The sequence below is a fragment of the Gekko japonicus genome, unplaced genomic scaffold (genome assembly GCF_001447785.1).
Source record: "Gekko japonicus isolate JY-2015 unplaced genomic scaffold, Gekko_japonicus_V1.1 scaffold525, whole genome shotgun sequence".
Lineage (NCBI taxonomy): Eukaryota > Metazoa > Chordata > Lepidosauria > Squamata > Gekkonidae > Gekko > Gekko japonicus.
Genome location: NW_015163620.1, coordinates 332,935 through 359,360, shown reverse-complemented (window position 1 = coordinate 359,360; position 26,426 = coordinate 332,935). Strand labels below are relative to the sequence as shown.

Sequence of the window (26,426 nt, the reverse complement as noted above, 5' to 3'; positions counted from 1 at the left end):
AGTTCTGTTTTGATTGCAACCTCCAGGTGGGGCCAGGAGATCTCCTGGATTTAAAACGTGTCTCCAGACTACAGAGATCAGTTCCCCCAGAAAAAAATGGATGCTTTGAAGGGTGCTCTATGGCATTGTAGCCCACTGAGGTCTCTGTCCTCCCAAGGCTCCACCCCCAAATCTCCAAGGGTTTCTCAACCTAGAGCTGGCAACCCCACCCCCTCCAGGGGGAATCTGGCAACCCTACTTTCCACTAAGTCTAGAACTGTCTCTGGCCTAAGGAGCCTTGGACCAGTGGAAGAACCTCTTGTACTAGATGAAAGTGCTATTGTTAGTTTAACAATTCCTTGGATCCAACTCACTGTCATTCAAACCTACAGTGTAGAGTATTTTGTACCTCAGCCATTGTAGCTGAGCAAATCAAATTCACTTTATTTTAAAGTAAGACTGGAATATCTCAAAAACCCTTCTTTGTTGTAAAAATTGCAAATAGATCCACTGATTTGGTTCCAATATGTTAAAAGCCACTATTATTTAAAAATAATCTTTACCATGAATTCGAATTACCTCAAATATTTGCCTGAATGTTTACTTTGTCATCAATATCCCTACCATACTGTTCTTTTTGCACAGCTGACAAACTGCTTTAGCTGCTTGAAATATTACAAAGATTAATGCAAACATGGAATTATTTAAAGGCGTGGGTCATAGAAGCAAAAAGAAAATAATTTATATTATGCTAGTTGTCAAAATGAGAGCAGCTGCTGAAGCATGTAAATAAATCTCTTGTCTACTGGAAAAAAGTGCAGGTAGACTGCTATCTGACAACTGCTTCGCTGTTCTCTGACATGAACTATGAGGACATTAGCTACAACAAATGCATTATTCTAGAATGTTAACCTTCTGAAAGAGGTCAGAGAGGCCTGTGATTCTACTTAAGGAATAATTATTTCTCAAAACATAATCTCATGGAAATTCCTTATGTTGCACAATGCACTGCACTGCCACAATGTGAAGATCTTCTCAGTGAAAGGGGAGGAAGCATTAAGAGAAACATTTGCTTAGCTAGGCATTTCTAGGTTTTGTTACTGTGGCTCCCAAAACTGGAGACACAATACTCTTTTTAAGATGAACACGACTCCCCCACCCGCGGAGCTGACCAGCACCTGCAGGTGGGGGCTACCTTTGCCCCACATGGGAGGAGGACACAGTGACGTGGGATGCAGGTGTCCAAGCATTGTGCCGCAAAAGGGAGGAGGAGCCAGCTGGGTATAAATGGCGGCTCCTCCCTTCCTCTTCTTGCCTTGTGCTTGCAGGCAAGCATTGAGGTGGTGCGGCAGCTCAGAGGTCTGCAGCCTAAGGCAGGCCCTGCCGGAGGATGAGGTCAGCTGCACTGAGGGGGTGAGGCTCCAATGCCGTGGCAGTCAGGTGCGGCCTGTGCCGTGAAGCAGACCTGTGGCCTTTAGAGCAGATGGGCTGTAAGCATGTGGTAGGCTGCACCATGGAGTGGCCTGGTGGCTTCTGCCCCAGGGTGTGGCTTTGCAGCTGGCACCACAGTGAACTTGCACTGCCAGTGCTGCTGAACAGCCCACTGGCCTCCATGGTGGACCAGCTCTGTGGCCTACACTGCAGGGAGCAGCCTGGGATTGGGAAGCATGGCATCAGCCACACCCACATGGTGGGGTTGCCACAGAGTTCTCTGAGGGCCTCTGCAGGGGGCTGGGCTGGGCTCCCTCAGTGGTTGCAGTGACCCTGCACAGTCTGGGGTTGTGTGTCCTTGGGCCAGGGCATTCTTAGTGGCTCAAGTGGCATTTTGGTGAAGGCCTCCAGCTACACCTTCCCAGGCCAACGGAGGTGTTCCCGGCCCATCTCAGGGGCTAACAAGGGGGTTTCTGCTTGGATTAGGGGGCTGCAGGTGTTGCTTGCTCCACCTTCCTGTGCGGGATCTCTCCCCACACTTGGTGGGTGGCACTTGACATAGGGGGAGTTGGGCTCCCTTGCTCCCATTTTTGTTTTTTTCCCCCTCTCTGGATGGGGGTTCTGGGGCAGTTGCCTCTGGAACTTGATACCAGTGGGTACACCTCCCATTTTTGTTGTTGTTCCCAATGCTTGGGGGGGGGGGGGAACTGAGTTTGGGGCTCGTCTCACTCTCACATCTCAGTCCCAGGGCTTAGCCACTTGGGGTGTTGTTTCTGGAGCCCAAGTAAAGCATCTCTGGGAGGAGTGCCAGCAGATGGCACCCAGGAAAGGGCAAGGGGACACAGGGCAAGCAGCTTGGACCTTGGCTGCCCCTGGGCTCTCTTTGGATGATGAGGGTGAAGATCTAACCATGAAAGCGATCTTGGCCCAGGTGGATGCCCTGGAGTGTGACAAGCGGGGGCCTCCAACGCCTGCTAAGGTGGCCAGGGCTGGGCATCAAACTAGGCAGGTGACTAAGAAAAGGTTGTTCGAGACCATACTAAGTCATTTGTCTACTTTGGCAGGCAGGAGTGCTGATGGCACCAGCACTTCGGAGCAGCCAGTGGACCAGCAGCTGCAGGATGTGGTGCCTGAGTCCGAAGGAACAATGCAGAGGCAGCAACCTGGCCAGAGCACAGGGTCATTGCTGGCCAGCTCAGCGGGGAGATAGAGGTAAGGACATCCAAGCTGTGGCTGGGTTCGGGTCATCACCTTGGATCTATACCAGGGTGTTGAACCAGGCACACACTGAGAAGGGGGAGTATTTATGGCAGTATTTGAACATCATATACAGGGGGTACACTGACTTTGCTGGCCCGACGTGGATGCAATACAACAAGGAGTTCAGGATAAAGGCCATTCTGGACCCTTCTTTGCAATGGGATCAGATTCATCCACAACTATGGATGTAGCTGATTATGCCAGTCCGGCCTATTGGGGGCAATCAGTTGGACAATGAGCATCTCATGCACTGGTTTTCCAGTAGCTTGGGTCTCCAAGCCTCAGCAGGGCAGGCAGTTCAACCCTACTTGCTGTGCTGGGAGTTTAGCTCCAATGGGGTGTGTGGGTGTAAGACCTGCAAATACAAGCACAAGTGTCCATTGTGTGGTGGCCCCCACGCTGCCTCAGGCTATTTCAAGGGAAAGTCCAGGTCTGCCTTTTGGGGGCAGCACAGGATCAAGTGGGAGGAGTAGGTAACCACCCTCCTGGAAGAAGGGGCCCAGTCCAATTAAAGTGCTGGTCCTCTGGAGCTGGTTGGGGCATGTCCCAGGATAGGGCGTACTCACTTGAGGACTTTACTGTGGGGTTTTGTATCCCTTTCCAGGGCGTGCAAAAGCCCTTTAGGGTGGACAATTTGCACTCACTCAGGGGATTGGAACCTGTGCTTTGGGCTAAGATAGCCAAGGTGTGTTGGGAGAACAGGGTGCTCGACCACTTTCTGGCACCCCTTTTACCTAACCGGTGGGTGTTCCCCTGGGGGTGGTGCCCAAAAAGATCCTGGTTCAGTATCACCTCATCCACCAACTATCCTACCCAAAGGGACTTGGTGAATGATGTGATGCCCAGTCCAATTAAAGTGCTGGTTCTCTGGAGCTGGTTGGGGCATGTCCCAGGTGTGCAAATTGGACGTACTCACTTGAGGACTTTACTGTGGGGTTTTGTATCCCTTTCCAGGGCGTGCAAAAGCCCTTTAGGGTGGACAATTTGCACTCACTCAGGGGATTGGAACCTGTGCTTTGGGCTAAGATAGCCAAGGTGTGTTGGGAGAACAGGGTGCTCGACCACTTTCTGGCACCCCTTTTACCTAACCGGTGGGTGTTCCCCTGGGGGTGGTGCCCAAAAAGATCCTGGTTCAGTATCACCTCATCCACCAACTATCCTACCCAAAGGGACTGGGTGAATGATGTGATACCCAACTACTTATGCTCAGTACGCTACACATCCTTCAACCAGGCAGTGCACATTACGCACCGCTGTAGAGCGGGGGCAGAGCTGGTGATGTGCAACATTAAGTCGGCCTTCCACCTCTTGGAAGTACATCTGACTGAGCCTGAGCTCCTGGGCTTTGTGTTTGAGGATTAGTTTTACATCGATAGTGCAATCCGCATGAGTTGTTCTATTTCCCGCTCTGCCTTCTAGTGTTCCTAGCATTTTCCTAGAATGGGTGCTGCAGCAGAGGATGGGTGTGGAGGACACAGGCCACTACCTGGATGATTTCCTGTTGGTGGGCCCTTGGGGCACAGGCCAATGTGCCCAGTTGCTGCAGACATTTGTGGAGACTGCCAATGAGTAAGGTGGCAAGTCCACCTGGGTGGGAACAATTTTGGCCTGGTGAAAGGGAGACACTCATAGTGCAGGCCAAGGCCAACTTGGAGCTCATCAGATGCCAGTGACATGGCATGCTGTTGGTGTGGTCTGCCATCCTGCCATGAAGGGAATGGCATAGGGTTGGAGACCCTGGAGGCATGGCCCGAGATCTGAAGAAGATGAATAGGGAGCTGTGTAGGGCCATGAATGGAGGGTTGGGACTTTTTTGCCACACCCTGGGATATGGGCAGGACTGCAGGACCTGTATTATGGGGATTTCCTGTGCACCTGTCTGAGAAGGCCAATGATATATTTTTAGAGGACCTGCAGCAAGGGATGTGGGCTGCCTTGGGCTGCCCAGTGGATGCAGGGTCCTAAGCAGACGCTTGGCCCTGGCAGCGGCAGATTGGTGGAAAGAGGTAAGGTGGATATATGTGCCTCTGGTGAGCACCAGAGAACACCTAACCTGTTTGGGGAAAGGGGGTCCATCATGATCCACCTGCAGGCTTCACGGACCAGGGTAGGGAATGGGGTCTGCCTTTGAGGCGGCTCTTCTGCAGGCTTCTAGTTACCTTTGCTGGCTGGGGGTGAGCCAGGTGGCATGGCTTGCATTCAGGGCAGGGGTTCTTGCTCAACATAATGCAAAGAGGTGGTCGGAGAGCTGACACTGCCTTGCCTGAAGTCAGCATCCAGGTTATGTCCTTGCTGCAGTAGTTGTAAATAACCAATAAAGTGGCCTTTAGTTAATCCCAACTCTTGTGTCCGCCTCTTTATTCTGATGGGGGGGGCAACAGCAGGTGGCCTTCCAAGCTGTGGGAGCTGTATGCACAAAGCTACAGAGCAGCCCCAACTGTCAAATGCAGTTTCCCTTTTCTGGCTGTGCACAGGCACCATCTTTAGAATGTGGGAAACTGTACTGAATTTTCACAAAAGGCACATTAGGATTCATTCATAGTGAAGGGAAATAATTCAGTCTTCCATAATTCCACTTTTACCAAGTGGAAATAATGAATTATCATTCTAGTCTGTATTTTGCAAATAGACTCTGGGAAGAAATCAAAAGCCTGACAGCATTCTAGATATATTATACCAACTTCATCACAGGAGAAAATTAGGTTCATCAATGATAGTCTACTTAGTTCTAATGTTATGGGTACATTGACATGGGGAGCAACAGAATGCTTTATTGGAGAACTTTTTTCCTGAGGTGAGTTGATGGCCAGCTTGGGTTTGTCTCTGCATATATACAAAATGACTATGAAATACAGCCTGTAGCTCAGTAACACTATAAATTTATAAACACTAAACATGAAAAAGAGACTGTATAATTATTCAGTGTAAACACACATGATATTCCTGCATTTTATGTTGGGGAAGTAGCACAGAGTAATTTTTCAAGTTTAGAAGTGGGTCCCACTTATTTATATTATTGACTTGACACTGACAAAATTACTTTCCTCCATGAAAAAATACATACCTGATTCTGGTGTCCTGACAATTGCACTGTCAATATAACCTGCTTCTGTGGTAACAGCAGAAACTTCAAAAAGGTAAGTAGTATATGGCCTGAGATTGGTCACAACAAAACTAATAGGTTCATTCCAAACAGAGCTCAGTTTGCTGAGAGCAACTGTACTTGGGACTGATGGAGTAGTTTTGCTAGAAGTAGTTGAAGGAGTAGTAGTACTCCATAAGAAAGATTCACTGTTATCCTGTCAACACAAAATTATCCCATGTATCTCAATATTAACATTAATTTAACGTGGTCTTCAAAATTCAAAACAATGGATGGATTATTCAAAACAAAGCATCCACATTTTTGAAAAAATGCACCAGGCAGCAAAAATCAGAATCTATATGAACAAGTACAAATCTTACCATGTAAAGCAAAAAGTTTAATTATAGGAATAATTTCTTCTTACTTTGACTATACTCAAGTGTGGATACTATTTCATGTATCAGAGAATACAGCTCAAATTAGTGTTTACCTTCCAAATCTGCACTATAATTTAATACTATGAACCTGCATATTGCCTGAAAGAACAAGAATACCATTCCTAATTAAACATTCTCAAATCTAGCACTTATAAACCAGGTCTGCCAAAATTAACATAAATCAGCAAATTAGACATAGAACTAAATACTGTTGATCAGCATAGTTTATAGTTGCAGAACTGTACATAACTAATCTGACGATACATGAAGCTTCTAGGGTATTGCAAATACATTCTTTCAGATGAAGTATAAAACCAAGATATTAAATGGCAACCATTAAAATCATATGTGTTATAAGTAGAAGATATTAGTCCTGATGAGTTTGGAACAACCTCATTATTAATCCCTATCTGCATACATAACTGGGACTCATACATTTTAGGCATACAGAACTCTTGTTCCTACTAATACTGTTACCACTACTAGGACTAGGCACAAACCAGGAAAATGTGGTGCAGTTCAGTTCATGGTGTGCCCAGTTCGCAAACCATGAACCATCACAAACGTTTACCCACAAATGAACTGGTTTGGTTTGTGACACAGTAGAACACACCACCAGAGTGCTAGAGACACCAAACTTGCAGGGGATTGTCGGCTGACTCTCCTCTACCTGCCCTCCAAGTCTGGGAAGGATTGGATTTATGGGGTCCAAATTATCCCTTCTCCCAACGAAGGTGCCCCCAAGAAAGTGTTTTCTGGGGAAATAACAGGTGGTAATTTCCTCAGAAAACACTTTTCTGGGAGCACCTTCTTCAGGAGGTCATAACTTGGACACTGTAAAAACCAATCTTCACCAAACTTGGAGGGCAGGTAGAGGAGAGTCAGCTAGAGATCCCCTGAGAATTTGGTGTCTCTAGCTTGCACACGATCCCTTCTACACACTCTTTAACCTCTGCCTGTCAAACCGACTGCAGGAGATTCAGGAGTGTATAGAATAAATCCTGCGCTAGCTAGAGACATCCAGATCGCAAGGGACCTCCTCCGGATACTCCTCAACATGCCCTCCAAGTGCCGCTCAATGAAACTTTGAAGTTTTGTAAACATGTAGATTGAGAAGAGACAGTCTGCTTGGAAATAGATCTGTTCATGTACTGCCACGAACTACCATGAACAGCTGGAAAGTTTGTGCCAGTTGAATTTCATGAACTACAAACCACCCAAAATTCATGATGAACTTTAGTTCATGAGCTGGTTGGTTCATGCCCGTCCCTAACCACTACTTTCATTCTTATCGCATAGTATTTAGCTTTCCAACAGATTTCAAATATATGAGTAGTTTTCAACCATTCTCCAGCAATATGCATGATCTAGGGGTAGCCACTCCACAGTGAGGTTAAGCAAGGTACTAGCCTGAGCCAGCAGATTTTGGAGGTGGAGGCTCCCCCTCACGCTGCCTTCACTATCCCCCCATGCCCCCAGCCCACTTCCCCCCTTCTACTAATTACCCACCCCATATCCAGGAACAGAAGCAGCTAATACTCCTTTTCCTATGGAGGTAATGCTCCAGGCATCCTTAAAGACAGTGAGGCAAGATGTGCATGCCCTACAGGACTTACCATACGCTTGCAGCTTGCCGTGCCATCTTTAAAGATGTGTGCACAACCAGGACAAGAAGGAGTGTTAGATGCCCTGGCTCCTGAACAGGGAAAGTGAGAACCCCCATCAAAGAAAACCAACTGATGTGAACCCAAATGAGGGCTTTCCTGGCAGCCATCTCTGCTCCTTGGTCCTTCCTGTACTGCAGATACTTCCTCCTTTAGAGACCTTCTAGCATCAGCTAATAGGGTTTTTTTTTATTTCAGAAGATCTTTTTTAAAAATATTGTATTTTAATAGCTGATATTTTAACTCTTTTGTATGAATTTTAATACTGTGTGCTACTTTGAGTGTTAATTTTTAAATAGAAAAATAGTTTATAAATAATGTAGTAAATAAATACCCTCTGGACTGTAGCTATATTTTGTAGCACTGACAACTCTAGCGAACATTTAATAGGTGCACAGTTTACACAAATTATCTGCAGAAGCTGGAACAGAATCAAATCTTTAACTAGTAGAGTCCTCCACATTATATGACATGAAGCTTACTCTTATAATAGAAAGTTTTCTTAGGCCATATTGAAACCAAGATGTTAAGTCCTTGAGACAGTTACTATGAATCCATTCTAGTAGCTGCAGAAACTTCCTCTAGCACAAGGAGGCTTCCTTTGGTGAATATATCTCTTTTGCCAGAGCACTTTGCACTAGAGCACAAATCTGCCATTAGAGGCCTGGGTTCACATGATCCAACACGTCCCTCTCTAACCAAAATATGTTATATGACTTACATTGCATTCTGGTAATCTTCCAGACAGGAGGTCCTCCACTTTAACAGAGACATCTTTCACTACTATTCCACTTCTAGCATGCTTCACGCTAATTTTGAAAGAAGTTATTTTTCCATTTGGTTGCCGTGGCAGAAACCAAATCAGATTAACCGCTGAGTGGTTGAAAGCTTCAACTGTGAGATTCACCACTTTACCTGGAGCTTTAAAAAAAGTGAAAACCAAAACTTAGTAAGGAATACATTTGATACATGGTTAAATGAATATTGACTTTAAAAGGCTTCAGAAAGAAACTAGTTCATTATTCCACCTTCTGATATAGATATAAAATATGACTGACATAATCTTTAGATATTTGTTTTGTCCAAACATCCCAATCCTATAATATTGCATACAGAGGCTTTTCAAGCATGCTAACAACCTATTGCAACATATCAGGTGTGCAGAATTGTGCAGCTGTGGCTGCTTCCTTAGCAGTATAAAGTGTGCAGTCCTAGCTGTGACACTTTTGCCTATTTTTATGTTAAACAAAAGCTATGTCATCTAGCTATGTTGTATGTTTCTGCAGTAGTGGTATATACCCACACTGCTGATGCATTTCTGATTCAGGTGACACATTTGCTATTCATTGTTGGCCCAGTTCCATATAAAGCGACATTGGGGCAGAGGTCTCATACAGTGTATTTAAATATGTTAATGAGCCATGTCTGACATGCTCTGTCTATTTCAACTGCACTACTTTCCCCTCTTTTTGGCAGTGCGTTCTTTTCCATCTTTTTTTTACTTTCAAACTTTTCTGCTACAGTGCTAGACCAGTATAGAAATTCAGTCCTATATTGCCATATCTTGGATGCTGGTAATATAGCATTGAATTGCTATATTGGTCTAGCATTATAGCACAAAAACTGGAATGTTCAAAAGAAAAAGGGGGAAAGTGCTATGAAAAAGGGTGGGGGGGAGCAGCACTTTTAGAAGTGTCTCAGACATTTCAAATCCACTCCACAGTGATTCAGAAGTGCTAAGCAAACCTGAAAACAGAAGAAAGCAGTTTTCAAAAACGGCTCAGCTCTGCTTTGCAAACAGGACACAAGTGGCTTTGTTTGAAAAGGATGAAAAACATCCGTTAACGCCAGAAGCCAAAATGGTTGTGTCTGAAACGACACAAAAAATCTGTTAGCCACCGGCTGCTAAAACAGATTATAAGGCTTTTTGAAAGGAGCCATTTATTTGCCATTACAGCAGGCGGTAGGACTGGGCAATAGTTACTTGAGGATTCTGGCCATGGAAGCTAATAACAAATGGACAATGTGATGGTAGCACAAACATTTTTTCTCTGCCTACAGCAGATAGTAGTTTCTTTGAAACTGTATTATTACAACAGTCAATGCTATTTAACAATAAAAGGGAGGACTAGTATGTTCACCATCAAAACTACCTTAGCTCCACATCATGTTTATATGGATAAGCCAAACAACCTTTATTCTATGTATTAACTATGCAGCTTTATAACATATATTTACAGGAGGTTAAGTAGTTCCTTGGTGGGATGGAATAGCCCACCTTGTTTTCTTGAATTCAACATGGCTAACAGTGCAACTACAAGTTACAGAACACCGAATATAAAAGTACAGTAACATATAAAAATATAATGTACAGTTTTAAAAATCTACAGAGAATTAAAAACACACAGCAAAATCTGCTGTGACAATCTACCCTTCTTGTAATGCCTTCTGAAACAGATCTGTCTTGCACAACATCCTAAATGCAGCCTGGAAAGACGCCCTCCGTACCCACTCTAGTAGGCCATTTCGGAGGACGGCACCTATCAGAGCCAGCCTTTGACCTACTTGTTGCTGCATGGACAGTCCTATGAGAAGGCAACACAAGGAGAAGGTTGTCTGAGGAGCATAACTGGTGTGTGGGAATATGGTTCCCCATCCATACATGCAAAACAACTTCAAGAAAGCCTTTTCTCTCAAAAACATAAGAATGTCAGTATTTTCAGCATTCAAAGAAAAGGATTAGGATTTGGGAACACTTCATTAAATAGCAAAATCTTCAATTAAAAATAGGTTCTATAGTGCCTTCCATAATGTCATGTGTACTCTTCAATCTTTTTAAATGATTAGTAAGTAAAAACAGTACATCAACTTACCACTTTCTGCAGTTTGAAATAGAAATGGATCACTAAATACTCCAATACCGGCACTGTTTTCAGCAGCAACCTGCAATAAACCAAAACAGTAATATCAGAAAAACACTTTTAAGCTAACAATTAGTGATATTCATAATATTTATAAGTGTTCTATACATTTTTGAGAGCTCAGAACATTTTACAATAACACTGTACACAATCCATTGGAAACTACTCCTGTACAACTACTGTTATAATGAAGGGGAGCTATAAAAAAGCACCCTAATTATGTTCCACAGTTTTTTGTTTCAGTGAAATGGAGATATGGATAGTGGAAGTATATGGCAAAATCACAACTCTTTTAAGTTTAACTCTGAAGACCAAAATCCAGCCCAAACAAAAAGGATTTGCTATGTTTCTGACCAATGCTTAGGCAAATCATGTGAAAAGCAGAGTATAAATGCCTGGTAATATAATATAAAAACTCAGAGACTAAAAAGCTGTATACTAAATTCATTTTTGGACTTGCATTGAAAACTAAATTCATGGGAAAATAGCAATGTTAAAGTTTAATAAAAATAACAATATAATGGTGAGTTTTTATATAAAGTAATATGCACTCACCTTGAATTTACTTCAGGTTTTTTCAGGGTTTTTTTTTGGGGGGGTCACCTCATTTCAAAAAGGGAATACCAAAAGGATAGTATCCAAAAGAAGTGAGAAAAAGATCAGAGGTAGGATAGGCTTTCATGTGAACAAAGAACACAGTTATTACAACAAGAGTGTTAGTTCAGGGGAAAAGACCGATTAAGAAGCAAGATTACATACACATACAAATACAAAAGGGCAACAAGTGTGGTGGCGTCACAATTCCATGTATTCTCTCACATCAGCTTAATTCAATTAGAGCGCAGAATTAAACTGAAATAAAGTGAAGCATTCAGCCACACAGTAGTTACATAGTGGCAACTGATAAATCTTATCTCATGGCAAGATAAATCTTATTTCATGGCCACATCTACATTCACTTCTCTGTAGTCACTGACCATACAATGAATTTGACATTGCATCATTGCTAATTCTATATTTCTGCATAGTATTAGGGACACAGTTTTTAGAGATCACTGGGTTGGATTTAGTGAGTTACAGATGCAAGGACTACAGATCTGTCCTGTGTTCCCTTCCCTAAAGCACCCATTTCTGACACGGGGAATGTTTATTTGCAGGGATGCAGGGCCCACTTGGACCAGTAGGCATGAGGGTCAGTAGGCTGCAGGATATGCAGATGTATACATGTAAGCCCATGCCTCACACAAGCTATACAATAGGGCAGGTGCTCAATGCTCCACCACCATACTATATGTACAGCATTTCGGGACTGTGAACACATTAAAAAGCCCCAATACAATAGAGTCTACTGTGATGAAACAATCCAATAAAAAAACAATGTTGTTGAAACAAATGATATATATTTGAAAACTAAGCACAAGAGTATTACAAAAGACAGAAATTGCTATGAGCTGAGGAAAACAAATTGCAAAACTTAACCTTTGATCTTTACAGTGGCTAGAATGAAGATACAATGAAGTTTTGTAACTTTAAACTTTCACAGTGTATGAATGTTCCAATGGAAAAGGTTCGTTTCTGTCCTTTTAATGACATGTTATATAAGGAATACATGGAGGAATACATGAAACATCTTGTAAATGATAATGATGTATCTCAGCCCTTTCCCTGGAAGATGAGCACCTTTGGATCCAGCCTTGTGGTCTGGGATCCGACCCATCTAAGTTTAATGATTAAAAATGAGAAACCCAGAAAAGTAAAATCAAATGGACAGTTGGAATAAAAGTTGATGAGGGAAGAAGGAAGACAGAAAGAAACAACAATCAATAAGAAATAACCTGAAGGATTTGTGTAGGACTTATTTATTAAAATATGAAAGAAAATAAGATCACATTTTGTCCCCTGAGCCGGTAATAATGAGACAGACAACTGTTTGGATTCAAACAAGGGCCACCTTATTAACTATTTATTTTGCATAATAAATCCACAGCAAGGGAACTAAGTGGGAGCAGAACAGGCCAGGCAGGTGTCACTCCAGCCAAACTCCTTGCCCACATGTATGGGCAAGTCACTAGCCCCAGTCTAGGGCCAAGTCTCTGGCCCGTGACCGGCAGCCCAGTGCACAGGTCACACCCCAGGAGCGCCTACCCCTGAAGCCCTACAGCCTCAAAGAGGAGCTTACCCAAGAGGCTCACTGAGGTGGTCACCAATGCTCCCTCTAAGCTGGGGAGTCTTGTGAGCAAAAATTCGACTTTGTGAGCTACTGGTATTAAAGTTGTGAGCGAGCGATTTGGCTCCTGCATAAATGAGTTTGCTCTGGAGCCATCCTTCCTGAGCGAAGACAAAAATGTGTGAGCCGGAAGCTAAAGAATTGTGAGCTAGCTCACACTAACTCACCTTAGAGGGAACACTGGTGGTCACCATTCCCAGCCTTAAACCCTACAGCCCTGGAGCCGTTCCTGATGACCCCCTGGTCCCCAACCGGAACTGGCTGAAAGTGATTACCGGTTCTGCATTCTTTCCCACCCTACTCTGCCACAGGCAAGGCCAAGCTTCTGCTTTGGCCGCCGCGGCCACCTAACAGCCCAAGGCTGCCCTAATCCCTTGCAGCAATTCCTCCAGGAATATGTCATTGCCCTTGTTCGACAAATGTATGCCATCATCCCTGTATAGGTCAAGCTCGACCCAGATGCCAGGATGAGGGAGAAACCTACCCAAACCCCCCTCCAGGGCCTTCTCCATATGTTGGTTCACTTTCTTCCGGGCCCTGACCAAACCCCGGAGGTTCCCAAGGCCACGCCAAACACGACGCGGCAAGATTGCCGACCGCACAATTTGCGTTCCAGGCCACCTTGCTTTAATGGTGGCGAGGTCAGCCTTGGCCTGAATTGCCCTTCAGCAGGCCCAGGTCATTACCCCCAAGACCTGTAGGGGTGGCCCCAGCCGTTCCCTGCCCTGCACCAAACTGCCACCCTAACAAGGCCAGCTCCACCTAGCCACGTAATCCAGCCCCTATGCCTGCAATTCACCTACTTGGGCCCCCTAAGGACTTCAAAAGCCAAAAAGGGGTGGGGACCCTTAGAACTACAGTGGGCTACTCCAGCCCCCGCAGGTGGCTATCTAAGACGTTGGGGGAGGTTGGGGGGAAAGGATCAGGTGACCACAAATCAAATGGCAGCTGAGCCCCCTGGAACCATGCCTAGTAGGGTGCTCGGCGCTAGCCACCACAGACTGCCTGACAGCAGCCGCTTTGGCACTGATGCCTTCTCTGCCTGTTCGCCCTCGGCTGCCTCATCTTCTGCGACCGCCACTCGTCGCCTGCAGCCACCACCACAGGATTCCCACGGCCACTGCCTCGCTCGCCAAGGCTGCCGCCTCTAGCCCAGTGCCGCCGACGCCTCGGGCAGCCACCGATTTGCCTGCCGCTGACGCCGCGCCACTGCTTTCTAGGCCTAATTAGGCCTACTCCCTAGCATGCTCGGAACAGCGCATTCTGAGCACAAGACGCAACTGAGAGGAGCGGGAACGGGGCCGAGCCTATAAAGGCCGGTCCCACCCACCCCAGTGCCAAGACACGCTGCATCTCAGCGCAGCTGTCAATCTCCCATTTCCTCCCGGGGACAAAGCGGCCCGCGCGCTCAATCGGCTTTGCCGATAGCGTGCGAGCCTTTATCTGGAAACCAAAACTCACCATCAATCAACATTATATATGCAGGATTATTTACATCAATATAAGATTCAAATTCAAGCTATTTTACACAGTGATCAATATAACTCAACTCTACAACTATTGCCAAATTTTGTAGGAAGTATATCTTAAATATGAAAAACTTTTTAAACATCTAAGACTTGTGGACTTTTCTTAAACTAGTGTTGCATAAAATGGAAGCACATGTAAGCATAATAATATACACCGTTTTTGTTTACCGAGACACCTGATCTGTATAAAAGAAGTGTCTAACAAAGCATTATTATTCTATTTTACTTCTTATCATTTCACTCCTGGTCATTCATTACTCATCATCAAATGAGACAGCTATATATCTAAGAATCAAAGTAGTCCATAACTTCAAACCACAAAGCCTAGTAATACTGTTAACTATGGCAAGATATTAATACATCATCAGTGCAAATAAGGTTGCACTGCTGTTTTAATCTTGAAAAAAATGAAAGCAATTACTATTTTCAACTAATTTGTATTACAAGTTATACCACAAAGTAAAGTCTTCAATAGTTTGAGAGTGTGTCAAAGGATTTTTGAAATCCTTTAAAAAAATTATGTGATTCAAAACTGGAGTTAACTTGAGCTAATTATTAAATCCTATATTTTTACTTTGAAGTTTACAAGTAATTAGAAGATTAAAAGTGTTACCTGAATTTCATAAGTTGTTCCAGGGTTAAGATTAGTGAGGAGAACTTCCAAACTATCTGGCTTTGTTGTAACTTGAGTGTAAGTGTTCTGCAGCCAAGGGCATACCTCCTTATATTTAACAATGTAGGATATGATCCTTCCATTTGGATGTGGTGGTGTGTTCCAAGAGAGAAGAATTCCTGCAGATCCTACTCGTTCTCCCGCAAGGAACACAGGAGGTCCTGGATCTGCACAAAGACATCCTTTAATTAAATTGTATTCTATCACAGCTACTTTGTAATAGCTGCTCTGACAGAAAAGGTCTTTTTGAGTTCTTAAACATCAAAGTGCAGCTTGTGAAGTTGGCTTTCTTTAGAATTGTTATGAAAGGTTAAATGCCTTTTGGAGTACCAGGTACATTCTTTCTATAAGAATTCAAAAAATGGAATGCTGAAATATTCACAGTCAAAATAGACCTGTTGCGTTTAGTTTTTAAAACACATTAAAGATTCATAACATCTGGCTTCTGCACTATAGATCTACATTATTCTGTGGAAGTGGACTTCCACTGATATATTGAAACCGGCAAAATAGCACATTACATTTTTAAAAAGTATCAACAGGACATTTCAAGGAAAACAGTGAAATGCAATATCATCTCAAACTCACTGGTTACATTGGTTGTCACTGTTCTGCTGACAGGTGAACTATATGCTGAAGAGGAAACTGAAGAAACTGTCACATTATACAATGTTCCAGGAGTGGTGTTTGAAATATCAGCCTAGAACATGGAATTAAACGCATTAGAGCTACTTCTCCCAATTTGAATGGAAACAAAAGCAAGCATAAAATAAATTTCAATGGCTACCAGATCATACAATACAAATCACACTTTTGTTTGTTCTTTACATTCGTATTAGTCAAAAACAACAACACTCAAAAAGCAAGAGGCTCTGTCTATTACTGTACTGGATTTACAGAGTTCCCATATTAGTATCCCACCATTAAAACTCTATTCTGCTCATTTCTGCTCAGAAATCCTAGAAAAACTCTTTGACTCTGCCTTACCCTGTGCAACACAATCCATAACAACCAATAGCCAACATTCATACAAAGTACCTGTGCCTTTGCAGTTCCAATAAAAAAGAGAAGCAAAAAACCATGAAAACCCATGATAATTATAATATTATTTTCAAACACTGGAATCAACAGTGCTGCTACAACTTTGTGATGGCTTAACAGTGAAATGTTGCCTGCATTAATGATTTAAGGCTAGATCTTCCTGGCAAGTACACAATTAATGAACCTGTATTACTCAATAGCTCTGCCCTGCCTTTGTTAAACTATTCATGAACCCTTAAATGACTGGCTAGAGGTCTATGGCAGACTTTGTAAAAGTATCATAACTGTTGTTAAGGCAACAAACCACAGATGTTGAAATTTGCTCTCACAAATTTGGCATGTGTACTTTTGCATTCTCATCTATGTTTAAAAGCTTAAAATGAGAACGTCATGCTTGGCCAATTTTCCTATTACCGTAGTACATAAATAATCCCTGACCATCCAAGCACTATTTTAAAAAGCCCTCACATACCTGATACTCCCCACCTCCCACATCTAGGACAGAGACAAAGCCATGAGAAGGTGTGAGATCCACATGAAACTTTTGCACAATTCCATGAGGTAGTCTCCAACGCAGAGAAAAGGAATGTGATGACACATTGATGACTTCTAGTTCCTCTGGCTTTTCAGGCACTTAAAAGAGAATTTTATCATTATTCCTTCAATTTAAATGGATTATGTACAAAAAATCAGGCTTGAAAATAACCAGGATCCTAACAGATATCCATGTCCATCAACAGGCCTTATGTCCTGTTGCTGAACCTTTGAACAGTGCTGTCAATTTTGACAGACTCTATCTTCTGAAGGAGAAGGGAGCCTGTGTTCAGTTCCCCTTCCCAAACATGTGATCAGCACTGTCAAAACTTACCATACCAAATCTGCATTAGGAAAATTGTGCCTGTGACTTATTTGCCACTAGGCACCAGTCAAAAACATTTGCCTATCCCTAGGCTTTTACCTAAAGAATTCTGGGTGTGTGTGGGGGTTAGCCATTATGTGATCTGCTTTGATTCTGAAAATTGCTTTATCAATATTATTCCAGACTGCACAGTTGTATGTGTGTGACGCGCTTTTCCTGGGGGCTCGGGGGGGGGGAACCCTGGCTTTCCGACGGGTGAGGCAATGCCAGGAGTCGGAGGAGGTCGGAGGAGGTCTGCAAAAGGGAGCTTAGCCAGGACCTCAGATAGGCAGGAGACGGGGTTAACAGCACCCCTTTTGTCCCTCTGTCCCGTGTGCGGGATACTGCTCTCCCTCTTCTCTCTAGCCGTCCTTAGCAGTTTCGCTCCCTCACACATTGTTCCTCCCCGGTCCTTCCAAAATGCTCCTCTTTTATTTGCCCTCTCCAGTCCCGGTACCGCCCCTCATCCCCGCCTCCCCTCCTCCCAGCTTGGCCCCGCTCTAGTTTATAATCACAGAGGCTCCCTGGGCGTCTGGGGTGTGGTTGCAGGTGAGCCGGCGGCCCAGGTGGGTTCGGCGTGGTGCTCGCTGAGAGGGTCTTGCCCTGCCAGCGTTGCGATCTGCGCGCAAGCTGCTGGGAGCCGAGCTGTTGGGCCCCGCTTCCTTCGGGGGCTGCGGATCCATCCCTTCCCTGTTCCTCAGCTGTTGTTGGGGTGAGATGTGGTGCAGGTGTGTCCCCGGGGGTGGGGGATCTCGTCCCAGGACAGGGGAACTGGGACAATGTGCTTTTATGCTCTGACTGTTTTTATTTGCTGCTTTATTGGCATGTTATAGTTATGTGAATTGTTTTTATCATCTGCTTGGCTTTATTTTATTGCTGTGAGACACTTCAAGCAAATCTGGTGAGATAGCATACAAATAAACATTAGAGATTATATTTTCACACATTTATGCACACATGTTTGTGTTATACCTCTTTACCACCTATTTCTAAAATCACAAGGGGAACAATGTTTTAGAACAGATATCCACAATTTAGATCTACCAAATATGCTCAAACATAGACAAAACTTATAAAATGTTAATAAAAAAATGCAAAACCAATCCCATGACATAGAAGTAGTAGAAGTTCAGGTAATTTCATTTATATATTTTGCTATATTTCCCTATAGTCAACAAATCTTCTTTTAATGAGTTCTCAGATTCAAACTAGATAGCACGAATTTTATCAGACAGGAAACCCAGACCAAAATCTTGTTTCCCACAGTCACACAAGAGTTGTAAGGAACTGCCTTTTAAAGAGCTTCAGGGACCAAACTCTGCTCAGGACAACAAAAGCAGAGGGACTCCTGCCTTCTTATAACGCCATGTTCCCCAGCTGAAATTACTCTGGGGAATCTGGGGTCAATAATGTCCTCAGGACTACTTTGGCTCAGGAAAACAGCACGGAGGAAGGCAGAGCCACTCCCCATACAAACACCATGGTCTGGTCAGAATTGGACCTTGCAGCTCTTTAAAATTCAGTTCCCTACAGTTCCTGTGTGACTGCAGGGAATGAAAGTCCAGAGAATTATAGAATTTTTAACATCTAGTTTGAGACTTAGTGTTGGTAGAAAAAAAGACTAAAAATAACGCTATTTCTCAAGATAAACTCTCATTAGTTTGAGTGGCATTTACCTCAAAAAGCAGCTTCTTGTTCCCACAATATTCCCCCATTCCATTTATGACAGAATTCATCAGATATGGTATCTGGGGGATAAACATCAGCTCCCTGTTTCACATGCTACTTTGAAGGGAACTTCTGTCATGTCAGTCAAGCCTGGAACTGCGTCTAGAGAGCTTACAGCAGAGCCGGCCACCATTTCCAAAAACATCAGTCAAGGCTAAGAATAAAACTTAGGAATAATAACTGAACAGGGATAATCTTAAATCTAGAATTAAAGTAGATTTAATTAAAAATAGTGAAATAATACAGGAATAATTTAGTGTAATCAGACTTGAAACCCTTGGTCAAATGAGCTGACTGTACTTACTTTCTCAGGAGCAAATTTGGCATCATCTAAATATCTATTTCTCAAGTGTGGGTAGATTTTGGATATCTAAATCTGTAGACTGGGCTCACAATGAGTGAAATGTGATCTTTCTACAAACTTGGGGGGGGAAGAGTTGCAGAAAAATCTGAAATGGTTAAAAATTACAATGGGAATATAAATCCCTCCCAAACAAAAATGTTGTCTGTGCATGAGGAGACAATGCACCTACATCTGTCATCATAGAGTCAGTGGTGATTTGGGGGCTGGAGCCACAGCAGGCCAGGTGAGGGAGGCTGGGTGCTGCACTGGCATTGCTGGCAGCAACTACAGGGGTGAAGGAGGCTTGAGAGCACAGTTCCCTCTAAGCTGCACTAGAAGGTGCTGGCCCAGATTTCAGAGGCCAGCTTAGAGGATTTCTGTTCCGCTCACAACCAAGCTTCCATAGGAAACAATGGAGGATGGGGGCACCTCCTTCTGGGGCTCATAGAATTGGACCCCTTGGTCCAATCTTCTTGAATCTTTGGAGGGTTTTTTTGAGAAGAGGCACCAGTAGCTATGCTCCAATTGGGTGCCTCTAACTCAGAGCCCCAGATACTATAACAGTCCCCATAAGCTACACCCCTATTATGCTTTTCAATATGATTTGTAAGCTGTCTTGAGTCACAGGGAAAAGTAGGATATAAATATCTGAAAAAATAAGTAGTTTGGGCAGGTTGATAACATTTAAGTAACTTCCTGTTTGTTAGGTTAGGCAGCGTTCTGACATTGATTGTTCCATCTCTGTTATACTTGGGCCCCGTTCACGCTGAAGACATGGATGATAGGCGGATTTTCCGGGCGCGATCACACCACAACATCTGGGAAGCATAGTGCACCCGTGGCTAACCCGTGGCTTGTTGCCGAAGATGCGGAGTAAAAAACCACCACATACAATGTACTAGTTTCTGGAAAACGCGGGGCAAGGGCGGGCATCTGATCATGTTTCCACTGGAAACCCATGGCATCCGGCGCCCGCCCATGTCCCGTTGCAAACCGGATGGTTGTTTTTTTTTAAGTCTCCACAGGATGCACACAAACAATCATGCACATGTGCAAACTTCGGTGACACACACAAAAAATCCCATTTGCCACAGAAGCGCCGCAGCACGATTGCCGGTGTGATCGCGCCATGCTGCATCTTTGCCGTGCTGCTGACTGGCCGTGTGATCGGCACCTAACAGCCTAACCATGGGACCTCAACAGGACGTCTGATCGGGCTGCTGTGCGTTACTTTGTTCCGGGGCAAACAACCACGCTTCCCCCCCGCATTTTCCGGCCCGTGTGACCGGGGCCTTGATTTGTAATGCTGGTTGTCATATTTCACAAAAAAACCAAAGCAGACCTCAAGATCCCCCCCCCCCCAAAGTGCTGGTATGTTTTCTAAGGGTCAGCGCAGGGCAATGGTCCAAGGCCAGGTCTACTAATATAGTGGACTGGGGCAGGTAGACCCGTTCTTCTGAGGCCAGGTCTACCAATATAGTGGAAAGGGGCAGGTAGACCTGTTCTCCAAAGGCCAACATTTTGTGTAACAAAATCTGACTTGATTCTCTTTTCTCTTTTAATGTTTTATTCTTAAAATATAGTTAAATATAGTTTAAAAAGAATTCGTTCTGAGATATTTACAAGGTTATAGAAATAATCTTCTCAAAAACTAATTTATGGAGTAGTCAAATGTAGACTTGCTCACAATTTTAATGCTACTAGCTTTTTCGCTCACGAGGTAGAATTTCTACTCACAAAACTGTGGTGCTTAGAGGGAACACTGCTTGAGAGTCACAGTGGGCCCAGTGGCAGGGGCCAGAAGCCATGCTGGGCTCACCATCATCAGTGTCATGGGTGTTGGAGGGCAGGAGCTGTGTGGGGTTGACCAGTACCAGCTGCAAGGGTTGGAGGATTCAGGAGATGTGCTGGCCTCACCAGCATCAGTGATGGAGGAAGGATGTTGCAGGAGAAGGAGCGCAGTGGGGCTGGTGGCAGAGGCAGTGGTGACGAGTCTTGGCAATGGGAGGGCAGGAGCCAGTATATAAGATATAACTACAATTTTGCTTCTAAAACATGGGTCCGGTTCCTCCATTGTCATGTAATAGGAGATCTGGAGTACAAGTTCTACTTCCTACTCTACTATCAAGGCTTCCTGGGTGACCTTGGGCCAGCCACCTTCTCTCAACCTAACCTACCTCACAGGGTTGTTGTTGTGAAAAAATGGAAAAGGGGAGAACTGGGTCACCATACCAAAAAGATCAGAAACCACTGTTCTAAGCTACTTGAGTCCCCACTGGTGAGAGAAGTGGAATACAAATAAATAAATGCATATGCATGCAGATCTAATTTTTGCAGAACCATCTCACCCTGCAAATGCAGCATTTCCTGATAGTAATGGTTGTTTTAAACAAATTAACCAGTCTCCTTGTGTATAAATTCCAGGGCTAAAGATTCAGCCCTCGAAATAAACTGTAAATAAATTATTACCTAGCTGCACACAAATACATAAACACAGTAACTGGAAAAAAAATTACAAACCTGTACTGATTTCAGTAAAGGCAACTTCACCGTCAATAGATCCTTTCACTCTTTGCAATGTGAAATTGTAACTCTCACCAGCAGTGAGATCTGTAATGGTGTGATGTGTCTGAGTTTCCAAAATAATGTACTCCTTTGTGAATGTTTTGTTGGATAGAGATGCTTTATAATGTGTAAAGTTGGTCATAGTTGGTTTCCAGATTAATGTAGCAGATGAACTGTTTACCACTTTTAATGTTAGATCACATATCCCCATAGGTTCTGATAAAAGTTGAGAAAAAATACAACTGATTATATGTAGAAAAACAAATATAGATTCAATAAAAATCTTTCATGGCAAGAGCACATACAAGCTGTTCTTACAACACCTGTGAAGTTGATATTAAATTATTTTAAGAGGAGGAGGAGGAGGAGAGAGATTGGATTTATACCCCGCCCATCACTCGGAGTCTCAGAGTGTCTTACAATCTCCTTTCCCTTCCCCTCCCCACAACAGACACCCTGTGAGGTAGGTAGGACTGAGAGAGCTCTTTCCAGAACTGTCCTTGAGAGAACAGCACTGACAGAACTATGGCTTGCCCAAGGTCATCCAGCAGCTGCAAGTGGAAAAGTGGGAAATCAAACCCTGTTCTCTCAGATTAGAGTCCACACACTTAACCACTATACCAGTCTGGCAATAGATGCATAATACCACTTGATGGCAGATACATCACGGAACTTGGACCTGAGAGAACTGAGTTCAGATCTTAGCTTAGCTTAAATCTAACATTTATTGCATAGCTTTGGACAAGTCATCATCCTTCAATCCCATTAAAACATCTGATAAATGAAAACAATAAGCATCATATAGTACTGTCATAAAAGTAGCACAAATCTCAATAAACCTGTTAGGGATAATAGGTGACTTAATCAGGATATGTTCATATTTTGAATGCATTTGCTGCGAATATTAATGGAATAAAAGTTACTAGTCCACAAATCTTTTATTCCATTAATAGCAAACACCCCCTTCCAACAACCTACTTCCAACCCCCCTTCCAACAACCTACACATGGACATCACCGAAATCAGATTGATTATATCATTTGCAGTCAAAGATGGAGAAGCTCTATACAGTCAATAAATAATAGAATGAGAAGAACTAGAGGTCTCCAGTGTTCCCTCTAAGCTGAGTTAGTGTGAGCTAGCTCACAGTTTTTTAGCCTCCAGCTCACACATTTTTGTGTGAGCTCAGGAAGGATGGCTCCAGAGCAAACTAATTGATGCAGTAGCCAAATCGCTCACTCACAACTTTAATGCCAGTAGCTCACAAAGTAGAATTTTTGCTCACAAGACTCCACAGCTTAGTGGGAACATTGGAGGTCTCTTAAAGTAAACTGGAGAAATCAAGGGAACGTTCTGTGCAAAGCTGGCCATGATAAAGGACAAAAATGGTAGAGACCTAACAGAAGCAGAAGAGATTAGAAAGAGGTGGCAAGAATACACAGAAGAACTATACAAGAAAGATCTAAATGTCCTTGACAACCACAATGATGTGATCACAGACCTGGAGCCAGACATTCTGGAGTGTGAATGGGCCTTAGAAAGCATTACTAACGACAAAGCAGCTGAGCTATTCAAAGTCTTAAAAGATGATGCTGTTGAAGTGCTGCACTCAATATGCCAGCAAATTTGGAAAACGCAACAGTGGCCACAGGAAGGCCGAGCACCGAAGATTAGATGTTTTCGAATTATGGTGCTGGAGAAAACTCTTTTTTATGTAATTTTTTATTTTTAGAGACAAACATAAGACTCTTGAGAGTCCCTTGGACTGCAAGGAGATCAAATCAGTCAATCCTAAGAACATAACATAAGAGCATAAGAGAAGCCAATGTTGGATCAGGCCAATGGCCCATCTAGTCCAACACTCTGTCACACAGTGGCCAAAACCCATTGTCGCGATTGGCGTTCCTCCCTAGACCCGAATGTCCGGTTGCCGTTGTGAGACCTCTTGCCGCTTCGAAACTGGCACCTCAGAATGCGAACGGGCCGTGTATTAAGGTCATACACCAGCTTCCGTTCCTGGTTTGTTCGGTCGTGCGCACGCCCTCTCTCTCTCTTGCTGCTCACGATCCGTACCAGCTTCCTCCCTGGTGCCTTCCGTTTCTCCACTTTATTTAGTCTCACAATCAACATCTGCTACAAATAACAATCTTCCCCATGTGTTTCCCATCCACCCCGTTCTCTAGTTGTGTTTTCCTGTTTCACGTGTGTCTCTCTCTGTATCCCTGCTCTCTGTATCCCGGTTTCAGGATCGTGGGAGGTAGCAGCTCGCTCGGTGCCTTCCTCGTTGGATTCCGTACCAACGGCTGGTAAAGGTTCTCGTAATTTCACTCGAGCTCGTCCCTTCCGGGGTTTCGAACCATGGTCTCCCTGGCCCCCAAACGCGGCTCCCGAACCCCGTTCCTCTGTGGGTGGTCTCGAGGAAGTCGGCGCGAGTCGCGCCAGTCCCGCCGCAGCGGCCGACACCCATCACTACCCATTACAGTGACATCCCCTTGTGTCACACCAAATCAATCTCTAGAGGAACCTCAACATTTAGAAGTGTCTTTTCAGGTGGTGCAAGGGGCTGTACTGTGATGGGTAGTTTAAAAAAGCCCTAATGCACTTATGTTACTCTCCACATGGCAGTGTGTTCCCCAGGTAAATTGTACTGAGATAGAAGACTCCAAAGACAAGATGATCATATTCCAGATCATTTACATAACAGAAAAACATCTCCATAGCAGATCTCCGGATGATTCAGACAAGGCAAAATAACAAGAGTCCAGTAGCACTTTAAAGACTAACAAGTGGCAGGGTATGAGCTTTCATGAGTCACTGCTCACTTCTTCAGATATAAGGAATAAGTAAAAGACAGAAGTCATATTCCTAGTTCAATTTGCCTTGGTGAATGTACATTCTAATACTATCAGCAGGATTTGCCCATTTACATGGCGGGATCTTATTCATGAACGGCTGAAGTCTGAAAGACTATTTGTTAGAATTTGCTTCCATTTGTTTTGGTTTCATACAAGTTTAGCTAATAGCAAGGTATAGATAGGGGCTCTGGGGCAAGTGATGCTCTGTCTTCTTGGTGCTGGGGGGGGTCAACAGTGGGAGGGCTTCTGAGGTTCTGGCCCTGCTGATGGACCTCCTGATGGCACTGGTATTTCTGGCCACTATGTGACACAGAGTGTTGGACTGGATGGGCCTTTGGCCTGATCCAACATTGGCGTCTCTTATGTTCTTATGTATGATGAAAATCTGCTTAAGAACAGGCAAGTCAAGAATTATATTCAAAATGCAATAAACTATTCTTTAAAAAAACTTGAGTATCCATAGCCGCCCTGAGCCCGTTCGCAGGGAGGGCAGGGTATACATTGAATAAATAAATAAATAAATAAATAAATAAAATAAGTGGCTTGCTCAATTTAATTAACACAGGCAGGCTTGTATAAAAGTTGTATTTTTGCCCATGGTTTCCATTTAATTTTAATATTCCCCACAATGATGTCCATTTTTAACAAGGCTAAATGCATTTACCCCAGGGGTCCCCAACACATTTTTTAAAATCTGTGCAGATTTTTTAAAAAGTTGCCTTGGCAGCAGCTGCCACCACAGAACAAGGATTTACACTGTGTTACTGAAGTTAAACGGTGGAAATCATTTTTGGCTGGCTCCGCTCCCCATTTTGCTGCTGTGCCCAGGGTGCTATGTCAGAATTCCAAATGTGCCCACAGGTTCAAAAAGGTTGAGAACTTCTGATTTACACTGTACTGTTTCACACAAAAAATTACATAGAATGGATCACACATACTTGTGGTGACTTTTTTCTCCACAGCCACACTGAAATCGTTTCTTTTAATAGTCTTGAGTTGAAAGATATAATCTGTTCCAGGCATCAGATTTTTCACTGCAGCTATGCTGTCAAAAATTGTGGTAGTAAGAAGAGTTTCATTGCTGCTTGTGTAACGATAGGAAAGCTACAGGGGAAAAATATATTTTGAGGTCACACTCAATGTATGTTTACTTAAGGATTCTCTCCCTTATTATAAAAGTTTTGGGTGCCAGAATTCTAAAATTGGCCCCTTTAGTGTTAGGCCGAAAAAACTGCCACTCGGAAGACACTGGCTGGGTTCATTGGCTGCTTTGTGCAGTCCCGGCCAGCGTTCCAAGGTCATTTACATACGGAAGCTGATTGGACTACACTCCATTCCACAACTCAAACTCACCCCCCCCCCGCAAGGCAGTTGGAATTTTCAGTTGGGAGAGGAGAATGATGTCAGCTGCTCCCTAGGCAGAGGCTGTGTGTGTGTGGGGGGGGGGGTTGTAAAGACAGACAGGCAGATAAATGTTGGCTGATGGTTGCCAACTCCAGGTTCGAACTACAGGACATAGGGTTGCCAACTCCAGGTTGGAAACTTCCAGGATATTTTAGGGATGAAGCCTGCTGAGGGTGGGATCTGAGGAGGAAGAGGAAGAGGGGGACCTCAGACAGATACAATGACATGCTGCCCACACTCCAGACAAGCTGTTGCCAGTCTCCAGGTGACAGCTGGAGAGATCTTAAAGCTTTGGTGCTACTTCAAAGTTCCCCAGGAGCCCAAAACAGAGTAGTGTTTTGGAAAATCTTGAGGAATTGTTTGGTGCATTTACGATGGGGCTCCTG

At 43.9% G+C, this 26,426-nt stretch overlaps 1 protein-coding gene across 1 annotated transcript in view; it reads right to left on the bottom strand.

Annotated features, from left to right (window-relative positions):
- Positions 1–26,426, bottom strand: part of PTPRQ (protein tyrosine phosphatase, receptor type Q) — a 204,611-nt gene that overhangs the window by 149,525 nt on the left and 28,660 nt on the right. The window contains exons 12-20 of the mRNA XM_015407447.1: positions 25,575–25,740; positions 21,737–21,997; positions 16,734–16,880; positions 16,245–16,378; positions 15,795–15,906; positions 15,147–15,373; positions 10,730–10,799; positions 8,578–8,777; positions 5,735–5,969 (exon numbers count right to left, since the gene is read on the bottom strand). Of these exons, the coding sequence (XP_015262933.1) occupies positions 5,735–5,969; positions 8,578–8,777; positions 10,730–10,799; positions 15,147–15,373; positions 15,795–15,906; positions 16,245–16,378; positions 16,734–16,880; positions 21,737–21,997; positions 25,575–25,740 (1,552 nt within the window). The remainder of the gene's footprint in view (positions 1–5,734; positions 5,970–8,577; positions 8,778–10,729; positions 10,800–15,146; positions 15,374–15,794; positions 15,907–16,244; positions 16,379–16,733; positions 16,881–21,736; positions 21,998–25,574; positions 25,741–26,426) is intronic.